This window comes from Centroberyx gerrardi, chromosome 18, assembly GCF_048128805.1.
Source record: "Centroberyx gerrardi isolate f3 chromosome 18, fCenGer3.hap1.cur.20231027, whole genome shotgun sequence".
Taxonomy (NCBI): domain Eukaryota; kingdom Metazoa; phylum Chordata; class Actinopteri; order Beryciformes; family Berycidae; genus Centroberyx; species Centroberyx gerrardi.
The window spans coordinates 8,268,052-8,287,653 of record NC_136014.1 but is presented as its reverse complement, the minus strand read 5'-3'; the positions used below and the strand labels follow the sequence as shown (position 1 = coordinate 8,287,653).

At 44.5% G+C, this 19,602-nt stretch overlaps 1 protein-coding gene across 2 annotated transcripts; it reads right to left on the bottom strand.

Annotated features, from left to right (window-relative positions):
• Positions 1-51: 51 nt before the first annotated feature.
• On the bottom strand, positions 52-17,522 carry pals1b (protein associated with LIN7 1, MAGUK p55 family member b). 2 transcript variants are annotated; one of them, XM_071919070.2, is made up of 14 exons: positions 17,413-17,522; positions 13,918-14,430; positions 12,099-12,307; positions 8,758-8,835; positions 5,815-5,937; positions 5,043-5,204; positions 4,215-4,292; positions 3,940-4,123; positions 3,167-3,235; positions 2,908-2,979; positions 2,020-2,181; positions 1,501-1,703; positions 1,223-1,333; positions 52-1,078 (listed from the first exon to the last, which is right to left on the bottom strand). In XM_071919070.2, exons 2-14 carry the CDS (start codon positions 14,273-14,275, stop codon positions 902-904), a joined length of 1,986 nt encoding a protein of 661 aa, XP_071775171.1. In that variant the 5' UTR covers positions 14,276-14,430; positions 17,413-17,522; the 3' UTR covers positions 52-901. The 2 variants fall into 2 exon arrangements, with proteins under 2 accessions (XP_071775171.1, XP_078145961.1); XM_078289835.1 differs by having other exon boundaries at positions 5,815-5,925.
• Positions 17,523-19,602: the final 2,080 nt, after the last annotated feature.

Here is a 19,602-nt window from a genome sequence, read left to right as displayed (position 1 = left end):
TAATATATGGATTTCTAGCATTTGCCACAATACATCAATACATACAAGTCGTTCACATAAGTATCCGATTTTATTAACACTGTTTTTGTGCATATGAATTGATAAGAACCCAGCAAGGAAACACTTACAGTATGTGTTGGATCCTAAGTGATATGATGTCCAGTCCATAGAACAATGGAAGAAACACACACATGTTGCAGTACTTCACTGTATGCTATGTGATGACAGGCAGCTAGAAACAAACCAGAGATCTGAGGTATGTTGTTATCGCAGCATAAATGTAGCAACATGGACAACACAAAATAATACTGAAATTGGTGTAGAGGAAGAGCCACAAAACACTGCAGATTACAGCAGATTCTCTTTGGTGTTTCTGAATGGAAGACGTATTGCAGCCACTTTAAGCACAAGGTTGGTACTCAAAGGAGTTCTTGGTTTTTTGCATTATCAGTAAGCTATATGAAAATTGAGACATACTCTCCCAGTTAAACGTATTGCTTTGTTTATCATGCAAACAAAATGTAACAATAAAATATTTTACCTTTGTGTCTAGAAAATATATATTTACAATTATAAATAACTATTAAGATTAGGATAGAAATACTGTTTCTAATTCTTTGGATAAATGACTTTGCATAAAACTGTAACATTAACAAGAACCTTCATAAAACAAAGAGAAAAAAAAACAAAATCACCCACAAAGACAAACACCAACAAAAAGAAACGTAAGAAACTTGAGTCCATCCCTGCAACGTGGTAATGGTCACCTCCTCTGCAAACGAGGAGAATGAGCATTTTGTGTGAGCGAACCTCCAGTGACAAGTTACCATTGTCCGTGCCTCCAGGAACTCTTTGCTTTGTTCTTCTTCCTGAGGCACCCCGGGGCGAGTCCCTCTGACCTCTAGCACAGCCAGGAGGTGGGCACCCACTGTGGCTCAGTGTCCAGCTTCTCTATCAGCCTGCGCAGCTCGTGGAAAGCTGTGTCCGGATCCATGTTCACGATGGCCGCGTCGAAGAGGTAGCCAAAGTCCTGCTCCATCTCGCGGGCCTTTTCAATGACCTCCTTCAGCTCCTCGGGCTGGAGACACAAAACAGGGTGTTGATTTAGGGAGACAAGAAGGTGAGAGATGGGCGACTAATTTCTAAGATGACTGCATTCTATTAGACATTAGAATTAAAAGCCTCATTGTGCTGAAAGGTGTTGACATGGCATATGAGGTACCTTTGGTGTTTTTCCCTCTGCGGCCAGCAGGGTGCGTAGTCGTTCCTGAGAAGGCGGAGCGATGAAGATGACATAGGGCTTGATGTTGGAGGACCTCAACACCCGCAGCGACTGACAGGAGGAAGCACAGGGAGATGCACATGAAGTGGAAGGAAAGACCAAAACAGAGAAGAAAGAGGGACTAACAATCATCCTTATCACCCTTATTGACTCTGAAAAGTATGCTATTTCAGTTATGAATAGTAGTTAAGGTTAAGGTTTTCTTTGTTCTGTCCTACCCTGGTGTGCAGGCAGAGCAGGCAGATGCGTCCGGAGTTGATGACGTGTCGGACCGAGTCGGTGCTGGTGCCGTACAGGTTCTTCTCGTATTCCCCCGACTCGATGAACTTCCCTGCTGCCAGGTCGGCTTCGAAGGTAACCCGGCTCACGAAATGGTACTCGCGCCCATTCCGCTCGTGTATCCTCGGGTTCCTGGTCGTGTCTGAGGCATGAAAGGGACAAGAGAAGTTAAATTTGACTTTATGCCCAGATACTACAATCTATTATTGTACTGTATTGGCACAAGAACCATATTAGTCCTTTTTACGTTGACTGATGACTCAATTCTCACTATCTAAAGGCTGTAAATCTTAGTGTTTTTGCAGTCACAGTTGACGAAAGCAGACAAATGATTTGGTTTCTTTATTGAATTGCATATACATAGAAGTAAAGAACCAGAGTTCCACATCTGAAATTTTCAATTGTTGATGAGTATTTGACACTGCCATGACTCAACACCATGCCATGAGTGGACTTACGTGGCACGGCGCCGGCAAACTTGTCCGGTTCAATGGACAGCAGCCTCCGCCGCAGATCATCCTGCCCGCTGTTTGGAGGACTAACCAGAGCAATGGGACGCTTACGACTGGCCGGCTGGTGGTAGAGGGCCATCTCCTCGTAGGTCAGGATGTCATCGTAGTCTGATAAGAGAATTTGAAAGGGGTTAATGTCCTGCTGAAGTGTCCCTGAGCAAGACGCTGAACCCCTACTGTAGCTGACCCTGACCTCTGACTTCTCTGTGGAGGAGGGGCAAGAGAACAGAGATTTCTCCTTTGGGGATCAATTAAGTATCACATTAAATTATATTACCATTCTTGTGTGTGTGGAAGTTTTGCTGTGCACGCATGCTCTTTTTCAGCATCGCCCTGCTTCATATTCATACAGTTACACACATTCATCCCTGGGAGCTGCCCAGTACAACTATAGTCCTCTATTGTTAGTCCCTGAGCAGCTCCACCAGAGCAGTGTGTGTGTGTGTGTGTGTGTGTGTGTACCAATAACACCCCAAGGTATTTAGGCACCTGCTGGGCACCTGTTTCTGCCTCCCTTGATCCTGTCTGCGGAGACAGGACTAATCTGACTTGTGACACACCAAGTCTGGCCAAGCTGCTGTGAGAACGACAAGACTTGTCAACTCCAGCTAGAGAGCGCGGTTAATACTGACGACAGAGAGGCTTATCAACTCATTATCAGAGACAGATAATGAGCTGCCAACACCGAGAGAGCTAGACAGGTGTTTGAGGGAGTGGAGCTCATTGCATTGTGGATACTCAAACCAGCTACCTTCTGGTCACAAACCCACTTCTCCAACCTTTAAGCTGCTGCTGAGAGACAGAGAGAAAAGGAAGAGTGTGAAAGAGTCTTACCAGTGTTTTTGTTAAAGTTATACGGGTTCTTCTTCCTCTGTTTCTTGTTCTTCTTTACATACCAAAGCTTCCCTGGAGCAATGACAAGCGGAAAGGATTTAGCTTTAAAAGGGGGATTATCATTTCACTTTGTTACGACACTCTAGACACTGTGAATTCTATTTTTGTGTGAGTTGATTGCAAATCATATCACTTATTTTTTGTGTGTGTGTGTTTTTGTGTGTGTGCTTGTGTGCGTGTTTCGACATTATCCTCTTACCTTGGTGCTCCCGACTCCTGTCTGTCATAGTTTTCTTCAAGGTCTCTCTCTGTTGCTGGAAGCTCTTCCCTGGGAAATGGAAAAGCGAGGAGAGGCTGATCAGTCGACCAACACTGTAAATAGACAAATCCTACACATGTTCCATTTTAACATTCCATTCCGTATATCAGAATTTAACTTTTTTCTAGACTTTTTGTGCAAGTCCTAAACTTTTCTAGACCATTTTTTTCCATACTCCTCTAGACTTTCCAGACCTGAGAAACAAGGAACTAACCCTAAGCCAGCCACATGCTGAAACTCAGTTTCCTCCAGCCACACCGGGCTTGGGTCAAAGAGTAATCGCGAATAATTCTTAGGCCTTTGTTTTAATCTGCTTGGCATGCCAGATGGGTGGTATTTACTGCCAGGATAGTTCATTTAGTGCCAGGTAAGTTGTTAGTCACAAACAACTTTCAACTACTTTCCTGTGATTCCTCTGAATTATTTCCAAATACTACAGAAGGGCAGCAGGTTGATCAGGGAAACGGCTAAGAAGTCAAAATGTTGCTGGTGCTTACAATGTCTATTACTGCCAAAGTGCCTGTGAGCAAGGGCACCTGACCCCCATCTATATGTCTCCCAGCCTGCACACACCCAGGATAGGTATTGGAAAGTATCTAACACACTGTAAAACAATACAGGCATTTGCTAGCAATATGTCCTTGTGGCCGTATCTGTCCTTGTGAAACAATAAACCGTATATATTTAATATTCGACCCAGGTTTGATCCGCACCTGGAATGAGTCCAGCGAGCGGCTGGTTGTCCTCGTCCCCGTCCCTGTAGGCCTGCCACCAGCTGGGGTCGTCCTGGCTGATGACGTGGAGGATGTCACCCTTCTGGAAGGACAGGCCCAGCTCCCGACACGGCACGAAGGGGTCGTCGGAGGGGTCGTAGTCGAAGTAGGCTCGCACATGCATCTGAGGACGGGGTTTACAATGTCAAGGTTGCCGTCGCATGCATGCAGACACGCACTCCTGTACGCACACCCACATCATTAGAGAGACTTACCACAGTCTGTCTGTGCGGGGGAGATTTAGTCTGAGAGCTTGGGATGAGGAGGAAGGTCAGGGTGCCGTGCATTTGTTGCTGAAGAGGAGAGGAGAGAACAGAAGATCACGTCACACACGGTTTTATAGTGGAGGGAAAGTCATCCTGTCACCCTCTGGTGGCTGCGTTCAAGCTCACTGAGAAACGCCTCGACTTCTCCACAGGGAATTGAATACAAAATTATATTACAGAGTGAAATGAATTAAACATGACAGGGATTAAATTTCCATATAAAACAATCCTCTTTTATTGACTGTATTTACCTATGGGCTGATAAAAATGACACTGAGATTTTACAGTGTTTTATTGCAATGAACTTTAATGTTGGTTATAGTTTATAACCTCGACTATTCAAAAACAACTGCTCCGGGATTCGTGACAAATTATGTCTGTATTTGGCAGCGGTAAAATAAATGGGAATTTTCTCAGGAATGAATGCAACCAGCAGCGGTATTAGTTGTCACTTTCCCTCCCTAAATTAATGTATATAATGATGTAGGGTGACTGTGATGCTACTTGTCTTTACCAGGGGTTCTCAAACATTTTTCTGGCACAGCCCCCCAAATAAACACATTTATTATATTATTATAATTTAAGACTTTTCCAGACATTTTAAGTACCTGCAGATACCCTATAACAGGTAATTTCTTATGAATTAAACTATAGTGAAATTAAACTATTCCTTATTTTGCTGGGGACCCCCTGAAACCCCCTCAAGGACCCCTGGAAGTCCTTGGACCCCACTTTGAGAACCCCTGGTGTTCACTATGGGAGCCACCGCTCTGTCACCAGTAAGTCGTGGACGTCGTTGACGTGTTTCCCGCGGACGGGAATCCCGTTGATCTCCAGGATCTCGTCCCCCTCAGTGAGGAGGCCGCTCCGCTCTGCTGCCCCGCCTTTCACCACGCGACTCACCACCACGCTGTCCACGTCGTTACGCACTGTCGCACCCTGATGGACACACGCACACACACACACACACACACACACAGACACACACAAATCAGATGATTTGTCTCCATATGGATGCTGCTCAACAGAATTTCCCTCTTAGTTATAATACAAGAGCTATAATGGCCAGTATGAGATCTGACCAATTTCGCTAATACTCATAAGGACCAAATATTTCTAAGGCACACTTATGGTTCTATCTAGTGTTTATAAAGCCTTGTATGACTGTACAATGAGAGACAGCAAAGTTAAATCTACAAATTAAGAGAGAAGTGTTTTAAATTTGAAAGCTGAGAAATATGTTCAAATGCTGTTTTAACTGGATGTTAATCAAATCGCTTTAAGTGAAATGGGTGTGAAACATTGCTTTGATCTTTACATTTCATATATTCCATATATTAAAAAAATCGCTGGCAGGGGATCAGTCTGAAGCCCCACTGACCAAATCCAATATAGTTTATCATGACTATACAAATAAACACATAAAAGACTATAGATACATAAAGATATACAGTACATATAGTATACATATGGATATGCAAATAGATATAGATACTGTATATATATGTAAGCACACATGTACACACACACACGTGACTATGTGTCTCACCAGTGGAGTGTCGCGAGTCTTCTCCAGCCGCACCAGTTTCACTGTCTCTCCCAGATACTGGGTCGCATTCTCCACTTCTGCCATTTCCTGCACTGCCACACTGTCATGGGCCTGCATCAGGGCCTGCCACAAAAACACAGCAACACACACACCATACACACAGACACGTACACACATACATACAGAAATTGTACAAACACATAATGGACAGAAACAAACACAGACAAGAATAATGGAAGAGGCACAGTGAGGCAATGACAATAGGTGAGTGGCTTGTGATTCTGTTTACACGGCTTTTAGCTTGTGTAACAGCCATTGTTTGCATGAAAAGAAAGGGATCATAAATCTTCTAATGGTAGAATTCAGTTTTAGTCAGATTCTGCATGATTTATATCACAACACCCATTCGTCAATTGGTATGCACGAGTTGGTGTAAAATGATGAAAGAGGGGCGATACCAAACAAGTTTCCAAATCCCCTCGCTTAAACATGCACCTGCTACCAAAAGCCAACCCACCCCCAGTCTGTTTAACGAGAGCAGTCAGCAAACTCCACCTCTAAGCCAGAAATAATACAAAGATTACTTCGCTCCGTACTACGCTCCGTACCCCGCAATTAATAACCGTCGGCCCAAATTAGTTTCTCTATCCTGTAGCAGGGGGGACCTGAGGGAGCGGAGGCTGGGCTAAGCTTTGGCGTACACACAATCCGTCTTAATCTCCCCCTGCATTTAGGAGTCAGGATCCGCTGCCATCAATCATCAAACACCTTTGGCTTCCCTGCTCGCGCTGACGAGGAAACTGTGCCCTAGAAAACAGGCAGGTGAAGCAGGGTGGACTTAAGGGGTTTCTACCCTTCTCACCCTCGCACCTGTCCCCCACTGGTTTTGGGGTGTGCGGTTGTTTACCTGTACCTACTACAGGGTCAGTCGCCTGGGGCCAGAGGGGAGGGCCAGGTTCCACGCACAGGAACCGCAGAGATAATCCGCTCCCACTCGCTGTGCCGCGAGGCAAGCTCCCATCACACCGCCTCCGCTGGCTAATTGGATCCGACTCTGTGGAAGGGTTAACGGGCCAACGGAGGATTGACAGTTCACACGGTCACGTGGGTGAAACACCGGACCCCTGGGGCGCCCGTGTCAGGACCCCCCGCGGTAGAAATCACCCCAGAGCCGTCCACCTGGGGCCTCCTCTCACCTAGCTGCCTCTCTAATAGAGGATGACAGAGCGCTTATCGGGACTCCCTGACAGATGGTTTTGACAAGTTGCTGATTAAAAGTTATGGGGATTTTGACAAGTAAGAGACAAGTAAGAGACACCAGAGCTTAAAGACTATGTGGTATAATCTAAAATTCTGATAGTGTGACTATGTTTTTTCTAGAATTACTGAATCTTATGCTGATGAATGTACAGCATCATCATTTGAAGCCACTTCACAATGCAATGTGAATGTCTGGTTGTAAATGTTAAGATACAAGGACAGTCAGAACAAGCCCCATTGAATAATTGCTCAGTTGCAGAATTTAACCAAAATCAAGTGGGTTCCTTTTCATTACACATTGGGGTTTCCACTGTTCAAGCTCTCATACAGGATAAGACAGCTTTGACTCCTGTGCGAGTTTGTCACATAAAATTTTCTGTGGAATGAAAAGGGTTTTTATACTGCAATTCCTTACACAGCTGTAGGAGTGGCGTGCTCCTCCCTGTGATGTGTCTAATCGTTTCCACAATGACAGAGCAAGTGGAACATATAAGGAGGAACCTCTTAAGAGTCCAGTTAGTCAGCTGTGCCAACAGCAGCCTGGGCAGAGTGCCGTAAGATCATTAATAAAAGGTCACAGCTAATTCAGACTGAGTTGAAGTCAACTCGGAGCACGCTAGCTGTCCAAACAAGTGGACAAAGAGGCACAGACACACCAGCAATTACATGTCTGAGCTCTGAGTGGAAGCTGGATTTGACACTGATCTTGCTCACAAGTGAAGATTAGGGGTTACAGGACAGATATTGGGCCTCCTTCCTAATGTTTAATTACACAAACCTTTACATCATGTTTTAATTCTTTCAAAGTCTAAAAACCACTTTAAACTATCTTCTCCCCATTTCCCACATCACCCTTTCATAACAAACTGGAAATAATAGATGAAATAAATAAGCAGTGACAGTTTTCATCTGTATTCACCAAGTCCATTTCATGGGGAGAGCCTGTATTCTTAATATTTTGTACACTCAGTCTAGATTCTAATGGAGTTTGCCTAAATCCTTGTGTATCAAGGGATGCTGTTATGGAACAGCAGGTTGGCCTAGAGGTTAATGAAACCGTCCTTCAACTGACAGACCTGGGCTCAAGCAAGCATCGGCCCTGATCAAGTGTCCCTGAGTAAGACACTGAATCCCTGCCAGCTCAAGGGGCACTAAGATAACATGACCTTATGACCTCCTTGATAAAGTGCCCGCTCTCTCTCTCTATCTGTCACTCTCTCCTGATGTATACTATATCATGGTAGAGTAATGGACCATTTGTTCTGCCATTACTTCCAACAGAGTCTATTAGAAGGCAGCAGGGTGGCGTAGTGAGTAGGGAGACTGTCCTTCAACTGGACGATCCAAGTTAAAGCACCCATGCCAACCAGCATCCACCCTGCTGAAGTGTCCTTGATCAAGACACTGAATCCCTACCAGCTCAAAGGCTGCTGTTCTGTATCTGACCCCTGACCTCTGACCTCCCTGTAGAGGGTAGCAAGAGAAAAGAGGATTACCCTATGAGGATCAACAGAGTATTACATTGATTATGTTTCCAGTATTCCAGCATCAGTTTAGCAATCAAACAAATACAGTTGGCCTGTAAGGTGATGGCTAAGACACTCTGGTGTTGTCTTAAGGTCTTAATATGGGTCTAGGGGAGTTGGGGTTTGGTCCCTGCTGCCAGAGAAGCTGACATCTGACCTGGAGATGAGGATTGGTGAGCAGGGCCTTGAGCTCCAGACCCTCCTTCTGTTGGCTGGACTGGAGGATCTTCTGTACCTGGACAGAAACACAGACAGACAGCGATACGGTGAGGTAAGCTGTATGACTGCCACTAAGCAGTAGACACAGGGTGACTACAGGTTTCTGCCGGTTAAACTTGAGACTTCTTATGACCATTTTAATGGCAATTCAAACTAAATATAAGACCAATTTCACTCCAAAAATAAACCTGAAGAGTAAAGATAAAAAAAATCTGACAAAGGCAACATTTAGACATTTTAACTCATTTTAAGGCCCTGAATTTAGATAATTCAATTTAAAACTTTAAGACATCCAAAGAAACCAAAGAAAAGGAATAATTTGCTCACACTTTAAACAATGGTATGCTTTTATGTCTTGTTTTTGTTATTGTTCTCCAGCTATTATAGTGTATTAAATACAGTCCTTTTGCAAAATGTGTTATTTAAATAAATACAGTACATTAATGGATTGATTGGTGGACTGTGTATGAGATAATAGCAGGAAGAGGGCAGAGTGAAGCAAGATGATCCGTTTAGTGCAAACCAACTTCCCACACTCGTTTTCCTTGCTTTGGTGTGGTAGCCTGTATTTGCCTCGTCACTGTGTGTAAGTGTTAGCATTTCATTGACATTAACACTTCACCACCAGATGAAAGTTGTGCCAATGTGTAATTATATGAAGGGCGCACACTGAACTGTAAACACCCCTATCCTAAAGTCAAAACACATCCTAACAATCCTGTTGCTGGCTAACTCCAGTAACAAACCAAATAGAATAAAGAAGATACGATTTTGGATTCTCACAGAGTCTCAAGAACACACACACACACACACACACACACACACACACACACACACACTGTAGTTGGCTACTCTCTAATAAGTCACAGTGGGGTTTCACATTCCAGACAGGAAAGCGCCCCGTATTCACTCTACTGTAAAGGGACTTGTTAAGTGCTGGCTGTTGCACTTGGAAAATAATAACACAATCCAAAACACAGAATTAATTTTCTTTGTGTGTGTTTACAGGTGAATGCTTGAGGTGCTGTATTTTAAGCAACTTCAGGAGGGCTATGAGTGTAGACTCAACACAGACTCTCCTTTCCTGTCTTGGAAAGCACCTATCTAAACAAAAGCCCATTACATGTGTCTTCCCATCCATGACTTGTCAGATCTTCCACCCTTCTCCTTTTGTCTTCCCCTTGTCCTTCTCCTTCACTCTCTTACTCAGATGAGGAGGGCAGTGACGCAGTTTTATGCCTATCTTTTGGTTGTTGCGTTGTTATTTGGCCTGGGTTGCTTATTGGATTGTGATAGTAAAGATATTTTGGAGTGCTTTCTTCGCCTCTGTCCTTCTGACTCTCCCTCTCCTTCGCCTCCTGTTCTGAGCTTAGTTCATCCATTACACTAATCGAAGCTCTCACTAATGAGGTGACGCACTTTCCCCTCCCCCCTAAAGCAGTCCTGCGCCTCGGCCCACGCTGCCGTAAGCTGCTGGAGTTTCTTTTTCTGGCCGCCCAGATCCCGCCCTCCTTCCTGCGGTGTGCCGTCCTGCTCTGCCAGCCCAAGGGCCGCTGGGAGATTAACTTGCCCAAGGGCCAATCCCAGTGTCACACAGCACAGCCACTTAGTTTAGACACACTGCAGCTCAAACTCTTACGCCTCGTTAAGCGCTTCGGGAGTCGTGCCCGGTGGGCGAGTGCACACGCTGATTTACTGTACGCAGGATGGAAGACGCCATGTGTTGTGTGTGTGAAGCAAAAGAGATCATCTCGCCGAGGCCCTCCATCTTGAAACCACTGCCGGTAATGTCAACACTGGAATAGCAATTCTGTAGCTGCGCTGCTCAGTGCCCCGTGAATGAACTCTGCACAGCTCAAAACAGCCTGTTCATCAAAACAAGGTTGACTCTTACACATCTAGCCATCAGCAAAAATCACACTGCACCAGTCTGACTGTGCTGAAAAGCCTGTATTACATTCTTTCATGTTACACAGATCAGAAGTTGACACTAATCCTAATGAAGTGCCTATTGTGGGAGTAGCCTGTCATAGATGTATAGTGCTTTTACCCAATTCATAGCAAAACACATCACAATTCCCGTCTCTCTGCGAGCACGGGGCTCTGTGTGACAGGCTGCATTTGAGCACTCGACTTGCAGAGGCTCGGCTCTGAGGGGACACAAGTCAATTACTGTCGTTTTGCTTCGGTAGAGAGCGAGTGGCTTGTGTTTTGTCAACGGGGGAGTCAGGTGTGGCAGATTCACACCTACTCAGACGTAGAATACTGAGATGGTTTCCTTCTCTCTGTCACTCTCGCTACCAGGGGCCCAGAAGACAGCACTGTCAGCTGTTATTGAAAGAGGAACCAGCCGCTGGTGGACAGGGAAATCAAATAAACACACCAATGTGATGCACTTTATATTCGCAAAACAGCCGAATGCCAATCCCCCTATTTATGCTTTGTTTCACGCCTTCCTCCTTATCCTTTCCTGTCCACTCTAAATGTAGAGTATCTCCCTTTCGCACTCCTCTATCAGCTTATCCTGTCTTCCCCCTCATCCTGCCATCCTAATTCTCCTCCCTTCTTCCTCCTCCCAAAACAACCTACCCTACACCTCTTTCCACTTTTTCTCAGCTCACTCAATTTTCATGCACGGCCTGAATCCAGCCCCACAAATCACTCATTTTTGTTTTCACTTGTTAACCACGTGACAATTTGCACTTCACAATTCTGCCTGTGGGGCTGCTTTGTTGAATTAATCATCATCTCAAGCAAAAATATTTCACTCCACAGCTCAGATCGTTCAGTCCCAGTAGCTAAGAGTTGCTTCACTCGCGTAGGTACTTGTAAACACAGGCTAACGGTGTCCAACCCACAAATTGGTGAGTACAATCAGAGTGCTCTATGCCTTCATGCTCAAACTGCCATACTGCTATACCACTACCAGGGTTTCCACTGAGGGCCTGATGTAAATTTCCGTGACTGTTCGATGACTTTCCATAGCTGAGTAAGAGCGCTTCCATTTCCTAAAAATGTAATTTCTTCCTGTTTTTTTTAGTTCTTTTTCAGCTCAGAAAAGTTCTAAGGGAGCAAACAGTCTGGTTTCTTGCAGTGGAGAAAAACAGCTGAAACCCACCATCTAATGCAATGAATGTGTGAAACAAGTTGCAAAATACATCTTGGTATATTCCTGTAAAGTGATTTCCCTGACATCCCCAGAGAATTTATCAAATTCTCTGTCTGGAATACACCTCTAAAAATCCCATGATATTCCACTGCTGCTGCATAAGGGCGTACCTCCTGGCAGAGGCCCTGCGCCTGGGCCGTGAGCGGCGAGGTGGGGCCGACTCGGCTCATCTGCTGGGCCACAGCACCGTGGATGGTGTAGGCGTTCCTGAAGTCTTCCCTGGTGAGGAGCTGCAGCACCAGCTCCGCATCCTGCTGGCTCTGGGCATCAGTCAGGCAGCGCTGCACCCACTTCAGAGCCTGCAGCAGCTCCTCCAGCTCTGAGAAAGAGGCAGAGGCAGAGGGAGGAAGATTACAAAGATGATAATGTTACAGAAACACACAAGACAAAAAGATTGGGGCCAGGAAATTGAGGGAGAACAAGACATGGTCTATGACAGAGACAGAGGCTACGGTTACACTTGTCATCTCAATGTGATTTTTGAGATCTGATAATAGATAAAGATTGGATTTTATGAGTTTACACTGCTGTTTGTCTCTGTTTGCCTGCTGTCTGCATTACTTTATCCACATTCTCCCTCTGCAGCCTTACGTTTACATCTACACGTGTCAAGTAATGCATCCTGGATGATAAAAATCCTGTGCCCATATAGTCGAGTGGATATTTGTGCTCCCCCACTGGCCTAGGATCAAATCCCACCAGAACTTTCTCTCCTGTGTCTCGCCTACTCTCTCTCCCTCTCTGTGTCTCAGATGTCTAATATAAATAAAAAGAAATACAAAAAAATCAAAACAGCTCAATAAATCTCAATGGGACTACCTGGTTAAGCATGAGAGAATGATGTCCAGGATTTACCACAGCAACCAGGGACAAATGGTCTAGTCACTTCACCACTCCCTCCAAGGCTAGTTTGGACACCACTCCATAACACCATGGATGGATTTAAACAGCTTATCTTTATAGATTAATGTTATCAGAGGATAGATCTCCTTGGGGGGCGGCGCAAGTGTGACAAGCGCCTGTGTGTGTGTGTGTGTGTGTGTGTGTACACAGATATGTATGTTTATACCTGCCATTAAACTATACATTTTATTGATAATCCACATCAAAAGAAAAATGTAAGTAATGGAAGTTCTTTGCTACATGCATTTCAACATAGTCTTAGATTTTTCACCTAAAAGATCATGTCAAGATGATTAACAAACCCCTGTGCATAATGAAAGAGGGAGTGGCGGTCCTATAGCAGGAAAAAGTACTTGTGGTATTGGTAATGACTTAACTTGGTCAAATGCCTTAAATGATCAAATGACAAATCCATCCATTATACCTTAACAAAAGCCTCAATCAACTAATATCAAACAAAATATCAGGATAATTAAACAAAATAATTCAATGCAATCAAGTGAATTTAACTAATTACGGTGAGTGAAATCAGTTTAAAACTTACTGCAGGAACTACACGCTTTAAAAAACGTCTGCGCATTTCATTAACATGTGGACACGTGGGAACAATATGCATCTTGTGCACTGAAATGAACCGAAATGAGGGCATGAGCTCTATCTCATGTGCATGCAATACCATCTCATGCTCTTGATATAATACATTGTATATATTTTATTGTCCTGTGGCCACTCCCGGGCTCCATACTCTCCAGTCCAGACTTGGGACCAGGAGACTAACAAGTGCAAAAGGTGGACAGCCCTTAAAACACACTACCCTCCTCCACTAATGCCCTCTGCTCTGCCCCCTCAATAGTGATTGTTCTGACTCCTTTGTTTCACTGAATTGCTGTGAAACTTCCCAACTCCCTATTCTTCTCTGAGTTCTGTGCTCTCCTCCTCTTCTTTTTTAACCTCCCTTCCTCCTCCCCACCCCCTTTGACCCCCACAACCCCTCCCCTCCCCCTGCCCCCCCTTCTCTGAACTCACCGGCTACAGGATCCTGGGAGTGCGTATCTTTGGTGGCCGAGGCCTTCTCCTTCCCTTCGAAGGTGGGGTTGTCGATGCCCACCTTGGGGTTCTGTGCCAGCTTCTTGAGCCTCAGCGAGGCGTTGGGGTCGATGTCGTGCTTCGCCCGGCCCTCCTCCTCCCTCCTCTTCCTCAGCTCCTCCTGGTAGTGCTGGATCCTCTCCATCTGGGCGCTGCAGCGCGGGGCTTTGACGAGGCTGCTTTCCTCCCCGGGACAGTCCACGGCCCTCTCCCTGTGGGTCTTGGCCTGGCCGGGGCCCGAACAGTTGCCTGGACCGGAGTCCTCTTGCACATAGCCGTTCATGTGGGACGTGATCATCCCTGCTGCAGCAACGTACAGCTCAACCCACCCCAGTGTGTATTGAGATCCGCCCGAGCAGCTACGAGGGACTGGTGCAGACGCTCCTCAATTCAGGGGCCATAGCATGCCAGCGGAAGATGTAATCCTTTTTGTTCTTTCTGGGATCTGTCCTCCTGAAACACAACGAGACAGTTAAGATGGATTCCCCCTTTTCACTGTCACTGTCACTTTCAGCACATTCTAAGGAAACCACAGTCAAAAGTTGAAGAGCTTCATTCCAAGATGACATACCCATCATTTTGACACCTAGTCTTACAAAGTGATTGATAGCTCAAATTATGACAGTAGGTAACTTACATCTTTGATTGCCAAATGATGACAATTTTACAGAGTGGATTTGTAGACATTGAATGAATTTTTTTTTTTTTTCTTAATTTGTTGTTTCCAATTAAGTTGTCAAAGAAGATTACCATTATTACAGCTACAGCACCTGTCATACCAATGCTGTTACAATTACAATACAAAAGTAACTTGTTAACATTCTGACATTCACTGTCTCTGTCTGTCAAGATCAATCTAAATCAGCTAGTTCAACAGTGGCACAGTAACTAGTTCCTACATGGGTGTTACCCTCACATTTAAACTGTGTTCTCAAAGCCTTTCAACACTTGGAAGAAGGCACAAGGCCCAAATGCATCTTCTTTCATCTCCCAATACCTGTTAAATGAATGATTTTTACTGTAGGCTATACACACAACTCACAGTCATGCCTAGACCTGATTTGCTCCCGCCTCTTCCTTCCAGGACACCTTTCATCTATTACACCACTAATCTAACTCCTAACATGGAAAGCTCTCTGGCCTCACTCACCTGCAATCCCTTAAATTCAGCCTCGTCCAGCCTTCTGTCTGGGTACACCTGTCCCCTAATGACCCCACTTCCTCATCAAATGCTTCATCCCTAGCTCTCGAAGAATCCATGTATAGCCGATATGTTGGTGTGGATGGCCAAATAAAGATGTGATGCATGACACACAGCTACTACTACCTGATCTGCCATTACTGTGGATTACAGTCTATTTTTAGGATGCTACTTGTATTAATCTGGATTAGCAAATTTGGTAGTATGACTATTAGATGTTTACTCTGGGCTTGTGCTGGAAAACATTAGCTTCATTTTACAGCAGAAACACATTTTGCCAAAAGGCAGACACTGAGTGAAGAACAGTGAAAGTGTTGTGTGCAGGCCAAAGAGGAAGACACATATTTAGAAAGCCGTCAGCATATCTTCATCTTTCACACGATGACTTTAGCTACAGTCCAATTACCAAGCAGTGCCTGAGGTAGTGCTCTCTTTCTCCAGTCCACTAGGGCTCAAATACATATTTGTTAGAAACGGATTTGTCAAAACATACTAATCTAGGCTATATGATAAACTTACCTGATTAATTCCTAACAGCAAAAGATGCCCTTATTGAGAAAAATCCTCAAGTACCATGCAGATAAATCGGGCATTGCCACTAAAAGCCACCTTTCAGGGTGCTGTCATATAGTCAGTCATGCATTCCTGTCACCTACCACCACATGGTAGCCCTCCCCCTCTTCTCCCTACCTCCCACAGCTAATCACGTCTGGCAGGTCTATCCCCCCGGCTCCTGGTCCAAGCTCCCAAACCCCTCCCATTCGGTAGCGTTTAGCTCCGTTTAGAGTGGTGGTGCATGGCTGACAAACAGCAGAGACAGCCAGCGGGCCATCTGTTCCTGTGGGCTTAATTAAGCCTGGGATATCCTGCTCTGCTCTGGCTCAGTGGCCGCAGCAGCACTGGGAGGGACGCTGGGAAGGGACGGAGCTACCTGGGTGGAATGAAAATGAATGGACACACGCGGTGGCACGCACACACACACCCAGACACGGCCGCACAGTGCAATACGACCAGTCCGGGGGCCCTCAGACGTGTGGAATAAGATTAGGGCCAATGTAAAATATGTCTGCTAACTGAAATTAGAGCTTATCGTATCATGTGATGTCGGTTTACACAGGGACAGTCAGGGGGCCTAATCACTCAGTTCACTGTTCAGGGTGGAGCCTCAAGGCCAAATGCAAAACAAGAACACATACAAACCTCCAGCCTAACTGACTGATTAAGGAGGGCTTGGTAATATATCTCTCTCTAAGCACATAGTAGAAATTGAAGACGACTAAACAGAAAATTGGGAGCAAATTTGCTGTTCATTAGGCCCTGCTCCTTATTGCTGAGATACATGTCCTGGAGACCCACTACTTCTATGCTTATTGGTTGCAGTGGATGATGTTTCCTCAAGCATCCGTTATCACTAGTGATGTAGCTGTTAGCAGTAAATACAAGGTAGGTAAACTATGACCTCCACTTGGTGATCATCATAAGGCAAACAACCACCAAACAAAAATACATCATATTTTCAGAAAAGACCCTATCCTCGTGTAACTTGCATCACTTTTGATACTATTTACTCTGGTGTATACCCTGTATTTAACTCAAAGATTTATGTCCGCCTAAAAAAGGTGGTTAAACTATTCTGCAAATAATGGGCAAACTGAGTCTCCGTGGATTTACCCTCCACCACACTCCTGGTGTGTCAAGAGGGTGAAAATAGCAAATGTTCTCATTCATTAGTTAGTTATTCATAGCTCCGTGGTTTACAAACTGGCAGGTTAAATGGCTGGCTGGACTTGAGGTGAGGTGATGTAAGGTAAGGCAGGCCAAACTATTTACAATGTCGACATAAAACCCCACTCTAGGTCAACAACAAACGAAGTCGCCTATGATATTTAGCTACAGTCAATTGTCTGTTTTGTGCAACACTGTGAAATAGCAACAGTGCAGCACATTCACTGACTATTCACTAACAGCTAGCTATATGGGATAAAAGGGCACATTTATAAGTTAAACCCACTGGTCTGTGTTAGCATCTGTTTTCAATTTTGATGTGTATAATTCGAGTAGTTTTAACTTAGCTAACAATATAAAGTGGCTGTAACACAGCACAGCAGGACCGTTAGCCTGCTGCCCACTAACGTCAAGAAGTTACTGCGTAGCTTAACGGTAGCTATCCTGTAATAGCCAAGACGTCGGATAAGCTCAAACCGTCAAACTACAGCTAGATAGAGTATACTTACCACTTCAGAGAGAGCTGGTTTAATGTGGAGAAGAAGCAGCTATTCCTTTATGGTCAAACGTCTCGGAAATGTCTTTTCAATTCACAAAGAGAAGGCTGGTAAAAGCATAGCGCTCCCCCTCTGTCTTCACATGACCGTGCTCAGCCTCACTGAGTTGGGACAGGGACCGTCGGGACACTTCTAGCCATTACTGTGAAACTGCGCCTGGTGTTTTGAATCGTCTCCCTGGCAACACTGCAGCTCCACAGCGCCACCCCTCGACCAGGCATGTACTGGACACACAGTTGACCAGAGTTCCCATTGAAACACAGTGCTTTAAAGATAATGAAAGTAATGCAATTTTCTCCCTTACAGTATTTTCCAATATAGTCGTTGCTCCAGGGAAAGAATGAAGGATGCAGAAAGGAAATTACAAACCAAGTCATGGCTGATATGGGACATAACAGACAGACAGACAGGCACACTCTCTCTCTCTCTCTCTCTCTCTCTCTCTCTCTCTCTCTCACACACACACACACACACACACACACACACACACACACACACAGTGGAAATTGTAGCTCATCATAAATTCATGTTTCCGTATGAATTATGTCCAATAATCATGTTTTTATGCATGTGATAAACAGTGAGTGTCACTGGGAATTAAGAGTCAGTATTAATTTATTTGATATACTTCATTAACACAGGGTAAACTGTCTTTTCAGTGGCCTAAAGGAGTTGGAGTTTCTCTAGGAAAGTAAGAAATGTATGGAAATGGGGCTTTTCTGAGATAAAATACTTGGCACAACTCTTGTTAGCCTGTCAGTGTGTCCTCTCATAAATAAACACACACACACTTTATGCACTTGAGGATATAAAGTCTTAGATATTATATCGTACAGTCGTTTTCACACTGATCCCCTTATATTCAACATCCATATTCACATAGATGAATTCAACTAAGTTCTAGTCGCAGGCCCGTTAATCATCACCAACTAATGGGATCTACTGTCATTTCACCTTGCAGAGCAGAACAGAAACGGTCTAATCTCACGCTGCCTCAGAAGTATCTCCACCAAAGCCCGAAGCCGCCTTTTTTCCTACTGTATTTTCTATTAGGGTAATCCTTTCTGACACCTCTGCGCTTAACCTCTTTTCCTCATTAGGCCCTCTCCTGCCATTCTTAAACACTTACCTTCCTGGAGAGAGAGAGAGAGAGAGACAGACAGTAAAAGCCCTTTTTTACTTTATCATGACTCATTCCAATGAAGTTTCTTTTTTTTACTTTGTTTATCCCAGGAAGGGTTTTGCTGAGTATGAATGCTCTTTTTCAGCAGCAATGCAGTTACACACATTCACACCTGGGAGCTGTATGGCCACTGAGCAGCTTCACTGGAGAAATTAAGTAGAAATGAAGGTAGAGGAGACTGTTACTCATTCATTCATTCATTCAAAATTCATCCACTTCTCTAACCTTCAGACTACCTCCTATCCAAACCATTAGGAAGGTGTATAGTTGTACCAAAGAAGAAAATCACTTTTTTTTTCTTTAGATATATTTTATTAAAAAAGGAAACCCAACAAGAACTTTTTTTACATAATGATCAAGGATTTTTATTATCTTAGTCTCTTTCATCAGTTTCATATCATTACAGAAAATGTTATAGTACAGCGTTGTTCAATGTCTCCTCATTGCTTAATAATTTCCTTAGGAGTGCTGGTCACATATATCTGTACAATATGGTTCTTATGTTTTTTTCTGTACATTTTTTGTGAAGTTGGTTAAAAAGGCTGTCAGCACTTAAAGAAGCTGTTTCTTTTCTTTCTTTTTTTTTTTTTTTTCCTCAATAGTTGATCAAATAAAAGATTATTTTTCCCAGGTTCAGCTCGCCCCTGGGGGGGGGGAGGTCGGGGGCGGAGTTTGCACCCGGTCACCGTGAATATAAGGAAGCTTCAGGGTCTGGGCAGACTGGGGTGTGCCCTCCCCCCCCCCCCCTCCCAGCATCACCTCTTCCCTGCCCAGGCATTTGGCACTGCGCACATAAACAAGACTCACAAGATAAACAACAAGCAAAGCTCTTTGTGAAGCCATTATGATGCATACTAATGAGAGAAAAACAGAAGTGTCACCTTGATGGGCACCCGAAAGAGGAAGTGGCCTAGGTGTGCCCCCCTCTTCCTCTTTGCTGAGCACCGTGGGAAATCTGG